Consider the following 21233-nt stretch of genomic DNA (forward strand, 5'->3'; position numbering starts at 1 on the left):
TCATGAGAATGTTTACATTTGCTTAGGGGAATGAGCTCCTGTTGCTTGTGCATTATATTTCAGAGAAGTTATCCCAGGCGACACTGTATTTATTAAAGTCCATTTCAGTGCATCTATCGTTTATATACATGAGGAATGTAAACAAAGATGAAATAAAACTTAATTTTAACTGAATTATTATAACATAAAACAGTATATTGCTTTACTTTCAGATCTTTAAGGACTTGTGTTGAAATATCATTTGACACTGGCAGGTTGGCCTTGGAAATGGTCCCCTGGATGGAACTGCTGATCATCTCCTGTTACTCTTTAACAAGGATAACAGCTCTGAGCTGCAAATATTTGGCTATATACCAGGTAGCATCATAGCCTTAAGCCTTTTCTGTATCTCTTCATTGCCATTTGGAGTTTTGCAGCTCTGATCTGGTAGCCCTATTCCTTCATTGCCAAATTTCAGAGAGTTATTAGTAGAAAGAAATGCATCAGTTTTGCCTGCTCTTGTGTGTCTTTTCTGCTCCTGAATGGTTATCATACTGTAATAACAGAAAATAGCATTTATTGCTTAGAAAAGAAGATAGAAAAATCAAATGGCCCACACCAAATTTCTATTGCACTGTGAGACTGCCTTGTCTCCAAACTTTATCTTCCTAATTTTTAGTCATATTTTTATGTTTGGCCAGGTTGACCCTAAAAAATGTTTCCCTTTATCTAACAAGTAAATACTCTTCCGGGGGGGGGGGGGGGGGACACGAACTATCTTCTGACAGCTCACTTTTCCCTCCTTTATCTATGTTGTTGTCTATGTACTTTTCCCCATAGCCTAATAGTAGCAATAGACCAAGTTTGGAGTTTATAAGTATGTTATTCTCACAAAAGAAACAATTCAGAAATCAAGGATAAGCAACGCCACATGAGGTACAAACTCAGTAGCTAGAGGACACCAGTCCCTAGTTGATCCCAAAAATGCCTAATCAGTAGTTTTAGAATAATTAACAGTGGATATAAGGGGGAAAAAATCTGTCATGTCAGAATGTGTTGTTTGCCTGCCTGCTTGTTTGCTTGCTTTATTTATTTAAGAAAACAAGCAGCCCTAATGATATGACTGACAAGGTAGAGTACATTTTTGCCAGGCTTAAATTCTTTTGAAGTTACCCATCAAAGAGTCATATTTACATAAGTTGCAAAACCTATTGTATTTGCAATTAAAACAGACCAGGCTTAACATTCATGTAAAACTTTCGTAATTGGTATACAGATTAATATGGGGAAAATAGCATCGGTTTTGTACTCCTTCCAAGCAAAACTGAAAGAATTCAGTATGTAATCGAACAGCATGTGGAATATTAATGCACAAAATCCTCTGAGTCTCTACCTCCCAGATGCAATTATTTTCTATTCACATTAATTGTTCCTAACAGATGACATTAATGACTTTGAGTTAAAATTTGTTCAAGGGAGTGCTTTGCAAGATCAATGCTGTTCAGAACTAGACTCATTTTTATAATCATTTATAATCATTTATAATCATTTATAGAAACTGCTAAATAAAATAAAGTTCACCTGTTGATTACTCAATAAGTGTTTATATAATGCTTTCTATAGCACTGGGAATCTGTAATTATCAGTCTAGAAAAAATGCTTTGATAAATGATCAGCTATCATTTGCTAGAAAAGTGTTGCAGCTTTTTCATAAATACACAATTCCTCTTTGTACTACTGTACTGTATAAGTCTTGGACTCAATAAATGGAGAAATTACAACAAAGTTCTTTTGCCTTAAGATCCTTCATTCTCCCATTGAAATTTATCTTCAGCATTTGGGATTTCGATAATAGCTGAACTTCTGCATACTTGTCAGATTATTCTTTGGTCATTTCATTATTTCCTCCCAGAAACTTCATTCATGCATCTTTGATCTGTTATCTGGGGATTTCCTTTCAGAGATAGAGAAGAACAAAAGTTTGATGTAATTGCAGATGTTCAGGTTCATGTGAGTTTTCTTGCATTTGCTGTCTTCATTTAGCACATCCTTGTCTCTCCAACAAGTGGGTGTGGTAGGGATAACAAAGCCCATCTTGAACTAGAACACAATGGAAGGAGAGATAACATTTTCTTTTCTGAAGTTCACTGTCATTTCCCTGGCTGAAGTAAAAAATGCCACTCTTTGCAAAAAGGCATAAATCTTGGCAATGTCCCCAAGACACCTTTTTGGGTATTGATTACATCTCAAAGTTTGTGAGATATGGTCAAAGAGCTTTTTATTAAAGCTGGGGCACCATATTATTCATCCTGGTTTTATGATATATTATGTATGAACTTTTAAAAATTCATGGGCTTTGCTCCCCCCCACCTTCTGCTTTTTGGATGTGCTTCCCTTTGTGCTTATTTGGCAAAACTTTAAGGAAAATGACTTTCATGTTTCATTGAAAAAAGCCAAAACATAGCTTAAATAAATAAATAAATAAATAAAGCATAAAAATAGAATTAAAGCACATGAGACCTGAAAATGTACCTTTTTCATGTATAAATATACAAAATCAATGGATTCAAATTTGCTATGATAAAAGTATTGTTTCAAAGGTTCAGAAAAAGAAGAATGACCGATCATACAGTCTGTAATTTAGCTTTTATGATAGATTTTCCTAACTACCCAGTTTGAGCTTGGCAATAGCTTCATTCAAACAATTGCCTTTCCTTGCTGCTTAACAATTATGTATTTAAATTATAATCTTAAGCATGCTTTTGTACTCTGAATGTATTGATGGCTTAAACCCTATGATTAAAAACGCTTGTCATGAAATGCAAATTAATAAACCAATGGACAAGTTAAATATATGTAATTAATGCACCCCAAGAGTGATCCTTGAGACATTTTAGAGGAAATCTAAAGAAACAATTCAATCTCTGTAGGACAAAATTATCTTCTATTTAAAAGGAAAGGTACATTTAAAGTCATCCATGGATGCCTGAATATCATTCCAGGGTTCTTGATTTGTCTTTAAGTCTATCCTCATCCATCATTTAGTATTGGACAAGGTAGCATGTATAACCAAAACCTGACTGGGTAGTAGTAGTTGTAGTAGTAATCTTGGCTCTAACTCACATGGGTGGTCATACTTTGGATTTCATTTTCATCTCCAAACAGTTGTTGAAGTATCTGGAGATGGATGGAATTTCCATCATCCTGTTGCTAGGGTCAGACCATGCTCTGGTTCTGTTGCAATTAGGAGACTCCTGGGACCTCTGTAGGTTGATTGGACTGATTTGAATGGTCTGCCTGAGGCACCTGAAGAATCCAGTTGGTTTTCAGAGGTTGCTTGGGAATTTTCTCTCCTGTCTGACAGGCAGTTCTGTTCAATGCCTAGTAAGCAGCTGGTATCACAAAGCAAGCCAGGTGCTGGATGTTATTGTCTTCTACCACTAACCAGTTAGATCCCAGCCCCTTCTGCCCTGGAGTGGAAGGGGAAGTTCACTTGGGTCTTGGAAATGTGTACTTTCCCAAATATAATTTTGCACACATTAAATCAAAAGACAGGTTTGAAATATGTAAATTGGACAGGAGCCATGCAGACTAACTCCATTTCCCCCCTACTCACAACAAGGAGGCTTGTGTGAGGTTTCCACTAGGTTTCCTTGTTCTGTTCCCTATTCCTGCCAACTTCCTAACACTTTGTTTTATTACTTGTATTGGGCCACATATGTTCCAAAGCAACTGGAGTTCTATATATATCTAAGTAATACAATTTTTAAAAAATCACTTTGAGAACAAAGTAGCATTTGTCAACTGAGATGCCTGAAGCCTATATAAAAATATGTAAACTCTTTACAATCAGACATACCCTTTACTGCAATAATTTTACTCTGCAGTCCATAATTTTAGTCTGAATTTGAGTTCAGACTCCAACTAAAATAATTATAAAAGTGGGGCTTCCAGTGAGGATTCACAGTGAAGTAGATGTCCCTGAAGGAGTGGGGATGGCACTGCAGCGGAGATCAGTGGCCAGCTGATGAATTCTGGCCAGCATAGGCACTGTGGAAAAAAAGAAAGATTGTGAGATCGCCCACTTGTGCTCTGGACAGCTGCTCCTCATGAGTAGACCGCAGGAACTGAGGTTTTTGTGGTTGGCTCATGAGTTGATCAGCTGGGAGTCAAGGGATTTCAATCAAGCTCACAGCCGTAATGCAGCCTAAATGTATGAAAGAAAAAATGTATGATAAAGTGGGCTAAAAAATTGGTGGAACAAATGGAAAAATATGTGGTTGAAAGGACTGAAATGTACTTTGTTATAATCTTAAAGAGAATTTTTATAAAATGATGTACTGTTGGTATATGTCACCAGAGAATTTGTCTAGAATGTATAAAGGCACTTCAAATTTATGTTGGAAATATGAACAGGAAGGGACATTTTATCATGTTTGGTGCACATGTAAAAAAAAGCTAGAAAATTTTGGATTCAAGTACACACACTGATTCAGAGGATTTTAAAGATTAATATACAATTGAGACCAGAGGTTTTTCTTTTGGGATTGATGGATGAACAGTGGGAAAAAAGTCATGGAACTTTGTTTTTTTATATAATAACTGCAGTGAGATTATTATAAGCACAAAGATGGAAAGTTTTGGCACTACCCACAATGGAGGAATGGTTGGTGAAGATGATAGAACTTGCTGAGATGGCTAAATTGACTTTTTTGATCAGAGAAAAGACAATATCTATGTTTATTGCTGACTGGACACCCCTTATGGACTTTTTGTGTAAAACAGAAAAAAATGAACTTAAGATTTTTGGTTTTGATGATTGGACAGGATAGGTAAAAGAAAGAAGAAAGTTATGTTGTAACCATAGAGTAAGAGGTAAATTTATAATTGCATTTATAACAGCTGTAAAGAAGATCGGAAGCTACTTCTTCGTATGTTTTTTCTTTTCTATATTTCTTTTTCTTTTTTTCCCCCTTTCTTGCACTTTTAGCTTTCTCTCTGATTTTTTTCTTTTTTCTTTTCTTTTTCTTACTTTATAGTAGTTTGTATTAGCTTTTATCTTCCTTTTAAAAAAATCTTTAATAAAACTATATTTAAAAAATAGAATATTCATAAAAGGGAAGACTTTATTTAGCAGCAAAACTTTCTATAAACAAACATTAATTCATATGTTTGCCCATCCCCACCGCAATGTAACCCCAGCATGAAACCATAAGGATTATTAGTATCAAAAGATGCATTATATAATAAAATACTAAAAAGGATTGTTAGAGAAAACATTAATTTTAGATCCTACCTGTTACTATTTAGGATGGATAGATGTTCTGGAATAGCACAGATACAGGTCCTGTCAACTTGTCACTGAGGCATCAGGACTCCTTGACATCAGATTGTTGATGGAGCTTAAATGGAAGAAGATTAGATGCTCTTCCAAAGCAAGTAATAAATCCATCCATGTAGAAAAATAGAAATCTCAGTTTTTTTTATAAAGCAAGTTCAGTCTTGTGATGATTTCACTTACCTAGAAGTGCTATTACTCAGAAAGAAGTTAAATGTTTCAAAGAAAATTAGGTTCACATCTCATCAGTTCCAAATTCAACTAATATTCTGTGGCCTTCCCAAGATTTTGCCTCCCAGATTATGTCAGAACAGTATTAACACTTTTTGACTGAGAGAAATTCATTATGTCTGTTTCATGAATACGTATGATAAATAAATAAACTCTGCATGGATATCAGAGTAGATCGTTTTTGTCTTTTCCGAGTGATGTGAAGCAGTGTAGGCACATATCTTTGCAGTGCTCATGAATGTGAACAAAAATGTTTTTGAGATTCATGAGACTTGCTGCAAAATGCCAAAGAAATGCAAATATGTTATTCATTTTGTATTAATTGTTATTTCTATTGGAGTGGTTTACAAATATTGTAAATAAACAAACTACACAACTGTGTCTATCCATTTAATAGACCGAAAGGCTTTAGAACAGCATATTGCAAGATTTCTGAGCATTCAGGATTCTCTGACCTTCATGAGAAACAAAATGCTCATGTGGAACAAAATTAAAACACATCTACTAACTTCTCCACTATTTTCTTTCTTCATTATTCTGTTCCTTGAAACTGGCATTTAGTCACAGAAGCTGAGATTGCATTTGGAAAAGGCTGATAACTACACAAGTAGTAAAGGCAGCCATAAAGTGTCAATAAATAGCATAAGCAGGAGGTTTTAGCTGTCGGACAGTGACACAAAGATGGATTGTCCTGCGTGGGAGACTTTCTTAGACAAAGCTTTAAGCTAGATAGGAAACCAAATTTAGACTGTAATGGAGAGATTCCATTCTCCATGGACATTGTAGTTGGGACACTAAATTAATTTACCTTGTCCAGTTTGTAGGGCCTCATCTGTTACATTGTGGGGATATAATGCAGTTGTCAAGATGTTCTTGTACTGCTTTAACTTGAGTTTCAGTATCTTTCTGAAGCACATTGCTAATAAACATTGCATATTTCAAGAAGACTGTCACTGAAAGACTAGCTTGGATAGGGCGTGCATAATTTAGAGAAATAAATTTTTGAAACAATCAAATATTTAGAAATGTTAATCTTGTAATAAGGATGAAATATGAGCATTGTGGTTTTAATATTTATTCAATAGATAGACTGGATCTGTATTGGCATGAATACAAATATGCTCTGTTGATTTGTCATCTTACTCAAAAAGATGCTATAGCTCTCTTTTTTCGGCCCACAAAATAATGTCATCTACTTTCTTGCTTTAGGAATGCCAACAGAATATGAAATCTGGAATACCTGCCTTGAAATGCCAGAGTCAGTTAAATGGGATTGGACCTCACCAAGTTTATCCTCAAAGCAGCTGCAGCAGCAGTGAACTCTCCTTGTCAAGTGCCTGCAGTGAATATTCCAGCAGTTCCTCCTGGAACGATGGGAAAGCGTGCCGGAAAAAGGTAAGCAAACTGGCTTCTACAGGTTGTTCATACTATATGATGTAGTAGGAAATTGAGGAGGCTAGAATTTTTTAGTTACTGGCAAGGGATGCTTCATAAGCTTAGCTTAGAAACTGAAACAATGATGACACAGGAAAGAAAGAAATGGGAAGAATCAAGGTCAGACTCCTAAATATCCAGTACTTCTAGAAGTATTGTGGCTTCCAGAAGAAGTGGGAAACCTAATCTGAAGTATTCCTTTCCTTTCCTTTCCTTTCCTTTCCTTTCCTTTCCTTTCCTTTTTCCTTTTTCCTTTTTCCTTTTTCCTTTTTCCTTTTTCCTTTTCCCTTTTTCCTTTTCCCTTTTCCCTTTTCCCTTTTTCCTTTTTCCTTTTTCCTTTCCTTTCCTTTCCTTTCCTCCCTCCCCACTCCCCACCCACTTCAATTCATCCATTTTAATTCACAGATTTGTCTCATTGGCATTTACTAGCAGAAGTGTAATATACACTCATAGTTTGGTCTGGGGCTTGTTTCTTTTTCTTGTTACTTTAGCTGCTTATTATCATCTATAACTTGTTACATCTGGGGACTTGGGGGAGAAATCCCTCCTACTCTACTCTAGGGATGAAGTTCAAAGCCTGCATTTTTATTCCTAAAGATTGTTCATTCTGTAGTAACAACTAAATGTATCTCTTTTTTTTTTCATTTCAAATCAGTCAGTAAGCTGGGATAAAAGGATAAGTGTAGGCTCTTCAATCCCCAGCAACCATTCCAGTCCTGCTGATGAACTACCTCCAACTCGTATCAAGGAAATCCACATTTTGGATGGGCTAAAGAAGCTACACAAGCAAAAAATATTACTAGAGCCACCTTCTGTTATATCCAAATGGGGATACAAAGATTGCATGGATTCTAACGAAGGAATCTATTCTCCAGGAATTAAGTACAGCAGTCATAAAGAACAGGCCAGCGGCATGCCTGAAACGGAGAGAGCTTGCATAGATCACCAGAAAATCTTTGTGTATGATTCTGATTCCCATGAGGATGCAGATGATGACTCTTCATCTTTAGCATTACTATATGAAGTACCGAGGAAAGACTGTCGGCACTACTGTAATAAATTAACTCACAGCGTTTCTGACAGCTTATTTGGCTGGGAACCTGATAGAAGGCATTTATCAGAAATAAGTTCTTATTTTAATTCAAAGGAAAGGCCTGAAAAACTGACTAGTTTTGTCAATGAATTTCAGTTGGGTGCAAAATCGTGCACTAGTATTAAGCTGCCTGTGCTGCAGATAGATAAAAGTCTTTCCAGTGTAAGCTGGAGAGACCTTAATTTACACCTTTCAGATACTGATGACAATGAAATCCTTGATGAATTACATATAGAAAGCAGCGATGAGAAAAGCCCATCATATTTGTCATTAGCACCTTTTGCAGAAAAGAACACAGAGAACTCTGATGTGCATATGGAGAAAGAGAGCACTCAACTGGCATCTTCTGAAAAACAAGCTAATCAGATGCCTACTCGCTCAGATATTAGGACAAAGGCATGTAATTTTATTAAGCAGCAAAAAATTATTAAGAAGACTTCTTCAGAAGAATGTATTACAGTAATATTTGATGCTGAAGATGGCAAACCTATTGAATTCAATTCACATCAGGCTGGAGTTGTTACTGTAACTAGAAATGAAATTTCAATCAACCAGCCATATTCTGGGTTCAATGCAGAAAACACTACATGTTTATCTCAGGGAACATCTAATTTGCAGAAAGCAATAGATGCTAAAAGCTGCCATCTTATGCAAATACCTGTTAATAAAGCAGAGAGAAAAACTGCCCCAAATGACTTCAAGGATGACTTTGCAAATGTCCACACTCCCTATGGCAGAGAATGTCCTATACACTTTGGAAAACCACTGTTTCAAAATACCTCTCAACCAAAGCTAACAAAGCCAGTTTGCAGTATTTCTTCTAATTTGAGTTCCCATTCTTGTATCCAGGGAGATGATAATCAAAAACACAAGTTAACTAAAATATCCAGCAGAGGTAAGTTTTCACCGCAGAAAACAAAAGTGGCCATGGCTGAAAGCTTTCCTTTAGTCTCTTCACATTGTCCTAAGACCTTGGATAAAAGTCCCCTGTCCCCTGTAAAATGGTCAAGACACAAAAAGATGCAAAATCCAAATCAAAATTCAAAAGTAGGCTTGAATAACTGTAAGGTGTTAGCCCATCCAGCAGCCAAGAACCTGCTCTCAGAATCAACTACCCTGCCTCAGCATCTTATAGAGCCCGTCAGTAGTGAAGAGAAGCCAACTAGAGATGTCCATTGTGATGTGCCACCAATGGAGGCCAGATCTCCATCACCTCCCCTTCCTCCTGGCAGATCAGCTTCACTGTTGATTAAACCAAATTATGAACATTCACCCCCTGCTCTTGACAAACCAGGGGCAGATTTCCTCAGTGAGACAGTAAAAGATGTTGTTCAGTTGTCACCGCTGAAAGGAAATTCAGTGTCTCTTTGTCATAACATCACTGTCTGTGGGATGCAAACTGATAAACTGCCTGCAACACCTCAAGTTGAATTAACCCATTTTCAGGACAAGGGAGAAGGCAAATGCATATCAGAAAAGTCCCTGGCCACGAACCAAGTCATTTCCAAGATTTTTACAAAGAAAATTGGTCCCCCAAACTCTAACCCATCTGTGTTCTGCAGTAATAGAGAACTTTTTAATTCTAGAGGTGTCCCTACAGCTTTCACACCACAAGATACAAGCCCACTGTTTCAGGAGATTGGTGTACCTCAGAAACCAAAGTTTCCAGAGAGTTTCTCCACTTCACCAGAGCATCACATAGGCACAGTTGGGGAGCAGACTGTTCTGCCTCAAATTAGTCCTTCCCCAGTCCCACTGTTATCTCAGGGGAGGGATGATGGAAACCTGTCTGACAAGGACCTGAAGCCCCATCTGTCTATGGGACTGAAATTACTCATAACGTCTCCCCGCTTTGTCAGAAAGAGTTCCACCGTGCCAGGGAAGCAGGAAAAGGACTGTATGAATGCAGCCTCTAAGTGCAGTGTAAATTCAGATAAACAGAGGCAAGGTGAATCTTCCTCTCAAACCACCACAGACTTAGCTGACACTGAAGAAAGGAGTCCAGAGCCCCAAATAAAGGAAAGTTTCTCAAAGAAGCTCAAAATGGATCCAGCCTTCCCCATTTCCCCTGAAACTTGCAATTTGATAGAGCAAGACAGGTTGGAGAACAAATCTGTTAAAAGGTCAGTTTCTTCTAGTAATAAAGCATACCTGAAGCCAGCTCTTGGTATGACCGGAGCAAAGGCCCGTAGTCAAAGTTTCAGTATTTATACTGAGGAAATACTGCCTGCAGAACGGTTGGGAAAAGTTAGAACACAGATTATAACAAATACATCAGAAAGAGGAAATTCTTTAACCAGACAAAACTCAACAGTGGAGGGATTACAAATTACGACTGTTTCAGAATCATCTGGGACAACAGAGGCCATTCCCGCAGTTTCTTGTAGTAGGCAAGGCATTTGTGCAAAAGTGAGTAGTTCCGGTAGTCAGATGAGTAGCCCAAGCAAACTGCCATTTCATGTGTCTCCAAAAGGAGATTTATTTGCCAGTGTTTTGAAAAAGGGGATCCACAAATCAGCATCACAGAGTGAAGTTCAAAATACATCTGGCCAAGATGAAAAAAGTGATATTTCCAAACATCAGTTGGCAATTGGAAAAAGGGTTACCCAGGCAGAAATCAACCAAGCAATCAGTATTTCTTCAGAGCACATTTTCCCACTTCAGAAAAATGTGGACAGGATTGTGTGTCACCGTAAAGCTGAAGGAAGCAAGACGGCATTGCCAGAAGCATGTCTAAATGGTCCCGAAGCCTGTGCGAAGGTTTCCGTTTCAGCTACTTCACATCCTACAATAGAAGAAAAGGTCATGTTGTGCATACAAGAGAACATGCAGAAAGGACAAGGGCAAAACCGATCTGCCACTGAGATGAAACAAAAAAACGGTGGGCCTTCTATCGCCAGCTGGTTTGGTTTCCGTAAAAGTAAACTCCCAGCCTTGAATAGCAGAAAAACGGATACCTCAAAAGTAAAAGTAGAAAAGAAAGATGCAAAAAGTTCAGCTTTTGGAAGTAAGCAAACAAAATCTGAAAAAAGGAAAGACAAAAAGAAAAGTGAACAGCACTGTGAAGCAGAAAACGAGCTGAACAAGAAGACTTGTGGGGTGTTAGATGGTGCTCCAAAAGGGAAAAAAATGGCAAAAGCCATACATAGTAATCTAAGCCAAGCAAGATCTGAACAGAAGAGCAGCCCTACTGCTGCGTACTCAGGAAAAGACAACTTTATGAAAGAGCTTTTACACAGGTAAGAATGTCAGCACATGTAGATTTAGAACACTCCCTTTTACATCACTGACAATGACATTATCAAGCATACTTTGCAGCTCAGCAGCGTGGCTGTCTTTGGGTTTTTTTTGTATTGTTTTCTTTCCCAGCAGCATTCTTTCTCACCTTTTTTAAATTGAAACCCTACAAGCTACTTTATAAACTGCAGATACTTAACAGTGCATGTGTAGTAGGAAAGAGAACTTGGCAAATCATTATCTAAATAGTTTCAGAGGGGGAAGAGAAAAGATGTGTGTGCTGGCTGGAGTGGAATGAGGGAAATAGGATGAGGCAAAAGTAACTTCTGCCACCAGACGCCAGCCAACATCTATTGGCAAGGATCTCTTGTCTGGAAAACAGAGAGATGCCGGCAGAAAAGCACAAAAGGGGGCAGAGAAGAGGCAGAATAACCTCTGCCTCTTCTCTGCCCCCTTTACACCAGCTTGATAAAGTAATTTGCCAGCATATATTAGGACTAAAAATAATCCTAATTTTAATGCATTGGATCTATTGGAAGCTCAAAAGCAAATAAATGAATACACACACACACACCACCTCTTGCCCCTTCTTCTTTGGGCTAAGAGGGTTTAGATTTAGCACATAATCAGCCAGCCTAATGGCAGCTCAGCCATATTTGGACATTTTGGCTATCTAGCATTGGACTGATACTTAAAGATCGGTTCTTGTGCTGTTTCTTTAGAAGTTAGCGATAGATTACAAATCCTTTAGAACCTTTTGTGGTGAACCACAAGGCTATTTCATTCTATAGAAATCTCCCTTGGCTCCCTCTTTGGTTGTTTTTTATATGGCCTGGAGCTCATTGGCTTTTTCTTTTTTTTATTTCAGCAGGACAGCAGTTCACCTGATTGGTCTCTTGTCCCTTGGTTTCGTCCTTGTTTTGAAGGGGAGGGTTGATGTTATCTGCTGTGTTGATTGTTATTCAACTTTTAATTGTTGCTTGACAATTGTAATTTTCCTTTTGTGATTTATCTGGGCTAAGACAGTAGGAAATGTGTATTCTTAAATAACTGGGGGATGGGGAGAAACAGCCACGTTCTGATAATTCTGTTTGTTGGCTTTGAACATGATCAAACAGTGCAATCTCAGAAAGGGCAGCCTGTGCTGAGCTGCAGTATTTCAGACTGCTGACAGGGGATCACAGTGTTGCTCTATCTTTCAAATGGAAAATAGGAATCTCCCATAAAAATACTGGCATGTCTGGGAGGGGATTCATAGCTAGCTCTCACTTCATTTTTTAGGGAGACAGCTGTTTATAATGCAGATGTGTGTTCACACATGCACAACACCACCACACTACCTGCCAAATAGAGTGACATATCCCCATAAAAACAGCTGCACATGGCTGCTCTGATCATTTCTATCTGCTTTATGTTAGCCAGGTCAGTGGTCTTTGAAATTAAAGAATAGTCAGCCTTATTACAACTAATACAGTTTTTAAGCATAGCATTTTTTATTTAATGCATCCATCATGGATAGATTTCTTTTAAAAATGCAGCATCTACCTTTGTATCCTCTTTAATGCCTCCTATAATTGGCTGGAGATTGTTGTTAGTATACAAATAAGATAACTCATAAAAGTAATTACCTTTACAGCTTTCCTGACTTTATGTCACAAAGACACCCAGAAATAATTGTACAGTAATTTCCAATTTGGCTCATAGTCCTAGAAAATTTAAAACAAATAATTATACCTGAAAGATGAATCTAATGTCGTCCCTGAAATTGCAAGTGACAGATTTGATCAAGGCTAGTTAGAAACATTTATCACTCAAAGGTCCACAGGGAGAAAGATACAGGGCGATTTCACTAAACATAAAGAAACAGGGAAGGAAGAATGATTGAAGAAGGGCAATGTAATTTATCAGAGGAATCACTTTCTACCTGCAGAGTTGATAAGAAAGCAGCCCAGCAGTCAGAAAGTGGATCAAAAAATGTTTCCTACAGGAGTGTGTCGAAGAGCATATCCCAGGGTTCTACTCTTCACAGCAACTCTGTCAATACTCAAAAAAACCAGAAGAAAAGCAGCAAAACAAAGATTGATATAGAAATACCAAACGAGACCTTGGTAAGCAATAAGAGATGATTCCCTTAAGAATTTCATTTGTTCCTTACTGTTCTTGTATTAGTACAAGGTGCACGCCCACGTATGGTAAAAGTACACAGTTCAGAACTGGGGAGTGATGGATTAATGTCAACATCCAATGATCTGATTAGGGAATCCGATTATACTATTTCTATGGCTAACAAATGGTGCAAAATGACTCAGCCTGCTTTAGAATTTGCACAGGCTACCTGTGCTTTGAAGCAAGACACTGAAAACTTCATGGAATCCTTCTTTTCATCTCTTTAAGAGTAATTGAAGCAGATTGAGATAAAAATAATAACAGCAATGGCTTCCAGTTCTGTATCATTTTTAGCTGAAATCAAATTCCATTGTGTTGTTCATATCGAGCAGATATCACAAGGAATATATTACAAGAAATGTTGATGGTGATTAGGCATCTAGTATCTACTGCAATATTCATTCTTTTAACTATTCACTCTAAGCCTACCTATGTACATAGGTTTTGCTCATTAAACGTTTGGAGATAACTTGGTAAGTTACAAACAGTATAAGCTTGGGTTTTGTTTTTTGGGAAGCATATGTAATTGTTACCTGAATTTCTGAAATGAGAAATGGCTCTCTAATTCTTTTACTCTTGCAAGTTATAGCTATTTTAGGAATGCAAGCCCTTGAGTCAGTGTTCTTTTACAGCTGAACTAGGTGTGTTGTGATTTCGATCAGCATGTATGTTTTTGAATGGGATAATGACAACCACGATATGGAAGCTGGTGCTTAGGAGATAGAATTAACTAATTTTTTTTTCAGTGCTTTCTTTCCCCATGATCCCTCAGAGGCCACATTCTTGATAAAATATGTGAGGCCCCTCCCCTTTCCAGAAAATGTTTGTTTTTTACTATTACATTTATCTTTCTATTTATATAAGCACTCAAGATGGCTGGGAAAAACTTGCCATCCATTTTTTGGGGGATCCATTTTTTTAAAGTTCTGAGTAACTTAGGATTGACTATCTAAGGAACAGTTTGCTTTCTAAGAACCTATCTCATGAATGAAGTACACAGAAAAAGCCCTCTTGAGTATACCATCTGCTCATGGTAGGCTGTTTCATCAAGCACAAATGAAAGGTCTTTCTCCTATATTGCTCCCAAAGGCTATCTGCTTGGTCTCCTTACTCTTTAAAGCTTTTTCTGCTGTCTGTATGAAACAGAAAAAAAAATCCTACCTATGACAAAGTTTTAAATATGAACCCATTTCTCAGATATATAGTGCAAAGGTAAATCATAATATAGAAGTCCTACCTGATGGGAATTGAAAATCTATTAGTTTTTATGATGCTTAAGGTTAAAACTATTGAATTCAGAATAATGTATGCATAGTTTTATCTACTTTCATGTAAATAAAGCCTTTACTGGAAGATGTGCAAGGTCATTTGTTTTCCAAGACTTGTGTATATGTATGTATATGTGTTACAAAACCTTTTTCTCCTTCACTCTGCTTTTTTTTAAGCTTGTAGCTTCTATAGTATCATCTTTTCTTTGAAAATGTAGATGTCCCCTGCATTATAAAACCACAAATTATAAGCATATCTAAGTCTGCCCTTGCAATGTCACTGAAAGGAATAGAAAGAATGAAAGTCTGGAAATGTGCAATATGCAGGAAATTCAATCCAGCTGATCTAGAACTTTGATAACAAAGCAGAGTCCCTTATCACAGCCACTCAATTTAACTATGCCCCATTTAACATGGTGCTGACAGCTTAGGGTATATCTTCACTGTACAGAAGGGGGGGGGGTAAAAAAAAAGCAAGCCAATTTTACCATTTCTTTTAAAACTTTCTTATTATTGTTTAATGGCTGGGTAATTTAAAAGCATTTTTGTCTCCTTTAGTGTGGTATTTGCAATCATAGTAATAATAGCCATTTAGGTCTTTAGTTATATCTTCAAGAAACAAACTTAATTTTATTAGGCAAGAATAAAGATCTTTCTGAATATGTACAGTGAAGAAATCCTTTTTTTTTTCCTTATACGGACAAATTAGGCTGAAAAGGCTTTATTTATTCCTTCTCCAAACAGTACTTTGCTAAGTGAAAGATCAAAATGTTATTAGAACATACTGTTTGAAGACTGGATTACATATGCTACTTTGTCCAATTTTAAAATATGGGTTTTTTTTTTAATAAGAATCAATAAAATAACTAGCATTAGCTTGTTAAACTATTTGGAATAAAAGAAAATGACTACTTAACTTTAATGTGCCTTACAGTGGGTTTTCAAACTGTGTATTTTTGATATGCTGTAGCATTAATTCTTTTGATATGCTGTAGCATTAATTCTTTTTCAGTGGGTTAATTAAAGGCTTAAGATCTTGTTAAATAGATACATATAGATTGTACAAGACAGAATGGTGTTATGTGGCAGTTGTGTGTCCCAGCAATTTGTGTGTGTGAGCATATGCATACAGTTACATATTCCTTTAACAACAATTAACATTTAACAACATTTAACAGCAATTAAGCCCAATCACCTAGGGAATGTGTGCAGGATATTCTACTATCCTATCTCTGTTATAGATATTCTACCCTGTCTCACAACTGGATAGGAGAGCATCATGGGAGCCCTTTGTATGTTTAGGCACATTAAGGGGTCAGAAGTAATAAAGGTGGCCTAACACAGAGTTGACCCAGCCCACTGATGCTTGTGAGCTGTGGGCGAATTAGATTGTCGTATTCATTAGTTGGTCCCAAGCAGCTTCCATGGCTACAAAGAGAATGATATTTTTCGTGTACGCTTAAGGTACTGTTTAACTCAATGGCATATAAGGTGGGCAAGTAAATATTATAACTCTATATGACTCAAAGACAGTGAAGCACAACTACAGTGGAAATTATTTATTCTATTTTAATATCATTCTTCCACAAATGGTGCACCTGGAGCTAAACTAGACATTATATCCCAGTAGTTCTGGGACTTGTCACCAAATTGATTAACCTAAAATGGAGCTTAATGTATACATGGGGGAGTGAGATATGCAGACTGCATAAACCACTGCTTATATTTAGTTCCACCCCAGCTGATAACAATAATGTACTGCACTTTGAGAAAGGTTTTTAAAATGCTAGCAGTTACTGGCATAAGAGCTAAATAATACCAGCATTGAATGAGGGAACTTCTTCTTGTGCTTTTTATGAACATCTCATGTTATTAGTATAAATGCATATCATGGCACATGCTATTTCCAGAAAGAGCAATATATATGCTCATGAGATTTAAGTCTGTTTCTTTGCTTTTGTAAAAATGAATCATAGAAGATGTTTTCCTTTCAAGAATTATATGTCTTCAAAATTTGTTTCTGATAGCTGCATCATGTTGTTTTTATTCAAGCATTTAGAACCAATTTAGAAGTCATTCATCACAGGATGAAGAGACTCTAAATTCTTACTGTGAATGATTTGGAAGTTATATTAAGATATTATCACTAAGGTGATAATAAAAGAACAAAAATAAAGTGTGTGTGTCTTGAAATCATTTGCCTTTTATTTTGTGCCCTTCCAAAGAGATATTTGAAAGAGATTTTTATTGTTTTCTTTTTCAATGCAATGCAGGTCAAGGTAGTAAGAGAAAACTTTCAAGAGGATGCAGAAGATACCCTCACAGATTCAACAAATCAAAGCCATTTAATAGGTAAACTAATAAATAGAACTGTGTATTTTCATTTTGCCACAGAAAATGTAACCCACTGAATCATAATAAACTAAGAACAAATTAGACAGGAATTCCTTAACACTTCTTTTCAAATAGCAGCCGTAGGTAAGGAAACTTTAAATCCAGGGTACGTTACCAGACATAGACATCAGTAGGGGGAGCAAGGGGGCAGATGATGAAATGTGCATCACAGCATAAACCATGTGACATACACACTTCCATCCAAAGTCATTTTTCATCATTCTGGCCTCATGGTAGACCTGTAGTCTTGGAGGAAGGGGATTGCCCATTTCTCCAATCCTTTTCTCCAGCTGCTAATTTCCTCACATAAAGCTTTTGTTTAATGGATACTTCTTTGAGATTTACGTTTTTCTAGTTTAAACATTAGCCTTCAAAAATGCTTTGTCTTCATATCCTTTCTCAGTATTCATGATCAAAACAATGATATTTAGCTTCATGGAAAGTTCTGTGTGCCAAAAACATACTGTAAATATGTAGCGTCCTTTTTTATGCATCTGACCTGATTTTCAGTAAAGTAAAAAAAAAACCTAGCAATAACAAAAAAAGAAGGGGGGATCTGAAATATGTATGCGTGTGTCACAGAATTTTCATTTATGCAACAAACTTTCATCTCTTTCACACACTTCCTATGTTTCACACCGACCAATTTGTCTCCCAAGCCCCTAAAGCAAACGAAGAAACATACAGGCAGCCACAGGGCCATTTTATAAGTGTTCATCCTGGTCAGTTTAAACGCAGCTTGTTATTACCAAGTAAAACTCAGTCACAGTTTCTCTATCCCAAATTTTCAGAGCCTAGTTCCATGGAATAAAAACATGGCGGCTCCTCCTCCTCCTCTCTTGTGCACTGAATGCTTCCTGTATGCTTGCTGCAGCGTGTAAATTAGACAAAGCATGGCTTTTGTTTAGGTTGCAGAATTACCTCTAAAGCACTGTCTTTAGGTTTTTGCTTTTTTTAAAAAAATGTCATACTGGCTGTTAGTAAGAAGTTTCTTACCTAGATGCAAATAGTTTTCTAATGTATGCAATGGCCTAAATTATGAACAGCAGTGCTATTTTCGCTTCTACCCTACAGTATGTTTTTATTTCTGTGCTGTGTTACAAATGTAGCACCACAGCAAGGCCTATTGAACATACCTGGGTACAGGTAGTCCTTGTTTAGTGTCTGCCTCATTTAGCAACCATTTGCAGTTAGGACAATTAAGGAAAAGTTCATAACACTCCACTTTTCATATTGAGTTGGATTTGTTGCCAAATCAAAGAATATTTTAAAAAATGCATTGATTCTGCTATATATCCATTTGTAGAGTCCTTCACAGGAAATGTTGGTTTTAGTCTGATGTCATAGAATAAAACATCATGCCCTGAATAGTCAAGCTTTCATAAAGCCATTATGTTTGGTCCCTCTTCTGATGGGACACTTTGGCTTTTGGATAGTTTGTTGTAAAATAATATAATTCTATATTATGAATTACAAATAAACTAGAGTTAGTCTTTAGTATTCTCTAATGAGAAGAATGGAAGGAAGGTGTGTGGGAAGGTCTGGTACCTCATGTCAGTGTTGGCATTTCTGCAGCTGATCTGAATGGATTTCTCTTTCCTAGAAATAAATCTCTTGAGGAATAAATAGGTGATTCTGCCTTGGATGAGAAATATTTTATAAGGCTGTAATAGGGACTCAGCTGGAAACAGAATCAGAGATTTAAAAATCTATCACACACCAGTTATTCTACACGCTCATGCAAAATGTACTTCTGTGTCATAACACAGTTTGAAAGATGATTGTCAAGTTATCAGGAACTGGTAACTAAGTAATTGGAAGCTGTACACTGCCTGCCTACAATCTTTTCTCTGGAAGAAAGTAGATATGTAGTTAAATATTTAAATCTACCAGCCTAAATTCATCACAATCTCTTTGGGAATAAAAATCCACATATAGAGAAATGTTACTGTCAAAACATAGAGCAATAATCTCCTTATCTTAGTTCTAAGCTTCTCTGTGACTTTAATGAACAGATATTATATAAATATCTGTATCTGCACAATGAGAAATTTTCTGTGTTTCTTTCACTGTGAGTTAGAGCTTCCAACTCCTTGTACTGTGGTCAACGTAATAGATCATCTTTACCGTTTTGACTCTAGATACAACCCAGACTACTGATTCAACCCAGAAACTATTTTAATATTATCAGCTAGTTGAACTATCAATATAATCTTTTAAATTTTCAAATGCATTTATTTATTTTCAAATGTATGTATAAACACATTGGTGACACAGAGCAAACTAGCAAACGTCACTCACTAACACTGGGATTTTTTTTAACTTTGTTTCATTGTCAGTATAAATATAATATATATAATATCAATTATATCAATAGCGTATACGATTTTGTTTTCCCTTGTCGGAGATAACTAGATTCTATTATATATCCCAATATGTACAACTGTATTCATGCAGTAGCGGTATGTAGAAAAAAAGGCTAACAGTCTAAAATGCATTCTCCTTTTACAAAAGACAGCAAATACATTAACATACTACTCTTCTTATGTTCTGAGCACTGGCTTAAATTTAAGCTCCAAGGTGTATAACACAAGTTTTTGTTTGTTTTTCACAATCTCTTGCTATAGCCATGTAATCATGTTTGCCACCACCTTTGCTCCCAAGTGGATAGAATATTCCATCTGATACATTTCTATAATGCTTTGTTTCCAACTTCTTCCCAATCACCAAAGCTGCTTTGAAATGCTAATTTAAATATTATTATGATATATTGTTGTGTTTTCACATATTTTGCCTTCATTTTTACACTGAAAAAAAGGTTTAGCGAAACAAAATGGAGTGTCTGCATAGTTTAGGAGTGAAAAATATCTGTGCGAGAAAGAGGCACTCCTTTATTAAATGCTTAAATTGGTATATATGTTTGCAAGTTAGCAAACATGCAACTTGTGGCTCGATAGTATTTTATCACAATTAAATACTCTTGGTTCAATTAAAAGCCATGCATATGTAAAGTATTGGTTTCCAAGCAATTGTTTACTCTGTTCAAATGTGTTTAGTGAGCCTGTAGGGTTGAAATATTTTAATGGCTTCTAGAATTAGGCTTTCTTTACAAGGCCCTGAGAATACAGTGTAATATATTTAATAAGAATCTAAACTGTTGTTCTAGGCATTGTGCTTCACAAGATATTTTTAGAGCAGGGAGAACCTCTAGTCAGCCATAGACATTCTGTACCGCTTCCAAAAAAAATTTAATTTAGAAACTGCAAGAATGTATAATCGGTTTCTTAACTCCCCTTGTCTCTTTTCTTGTGAACTTGTGTCTCTTACTTTATTCAGAGTATAATTTGGCTATTTGGTCCATATTCACTACATTTAGATTGCTTATTCATCCAGTGAGATCTGATTGATTGATTGATTGATTAATTGATTTTGCAAAGATGCTGTACTAATTGTCTTAGTGAGATCATCTGTCACCACGGGATGAGGTATCATCAATATGCAGATGATACTCAATTGTATATCTCCATCCCGGGTGAGGTAAGTGATGCTGTGACTGCCCTCTCTCGGTGCCTGGGGGCTGTAGGGGCCTGGATGGGGAACAACAGGCTTCAGCTGAACCTGGTAAGATGGAGTGGCTGTGGATTAAGGGCTCTTCCGTATCTGGGACTTTGTCATCTTTGGTTCTGGATGGAGTTGCACTGCCCCAGACTGACCCGGTGTGTAACTTGGGGGTCCAAGAGCAGGTGGCAGCCTTGGCCAGAAGGGCCTTTGCACAGCTTCATGTTGTGCACCAGTTACGCCCTTCCTGGATTGGGAGGCCCTTCGAACAGTCACTCATGCCCTTGTTATCTCCCATATAGACTATTGCAATGCGCTCTACATGAGGCTACCCTTGAAGAGTATCCGGAAGCTTCAGCTGGTCCAGAATGCAGCCGTGTGGGCTATTTTTGGCACCCCTAGAAGGGTGCACATAACACCTTTGCTGCGCGAGCTGCATTGGGTACTGGTTTGCTTCTGGGTCCAATTCAAGGTGTTGGTTATCACCTTTAAAGCCCTACATGGCATGGGACCAGGGTACCTGAGGGGCCGCCTC

The 21233-nt window shown here is 37.0% G+C and overlaps 1 protein-coding gene across 2 annotated transcripts in view; it reads left to right on the forward strand.

Moving 5' to 3' along the window:
• Window positions 1–21233, forward strand: part of NCKAP5 (NCK associated protein 5) — a 612885-nt gene that overhangs the window by 509809 nt on the left and 81843 nt on the right. For both annotated transcript variants that reach the window (XM_063288715.1, XM_063288716.1), the window contains 4 exons: window positions 6758–6943; window positions 7638–11314; window positions 13243–13420; window positions 17020–17098. In XM_063288715.1, the coding sequence (XP_063144785.1) occupies window positions 6758–6943; window positions 7638–11314; window positions 13243–13420; window positions 17020–17098 (4120 nt within the window). The remainder of the gene's footprint in view (window positions 1–6757; window positions 6944–7637; window positions 11315–13242; window positions 13421–17019; window positions 17099–21233) is intronic.

Source organism: Candoia aspera, chromosome 1 (assembly GCF_035149785.1).
Source record: "Candoia aspera isolate rCanAsp1 chromosome 1, rCanAsp1.hap2, whole genome shotgun sequence".
Lineage (NCBI taxonomy): Eukaryota > Metazoa > Chordata > Lepidosauria > Squamata > Boidae > Candoia > Candoia aspera.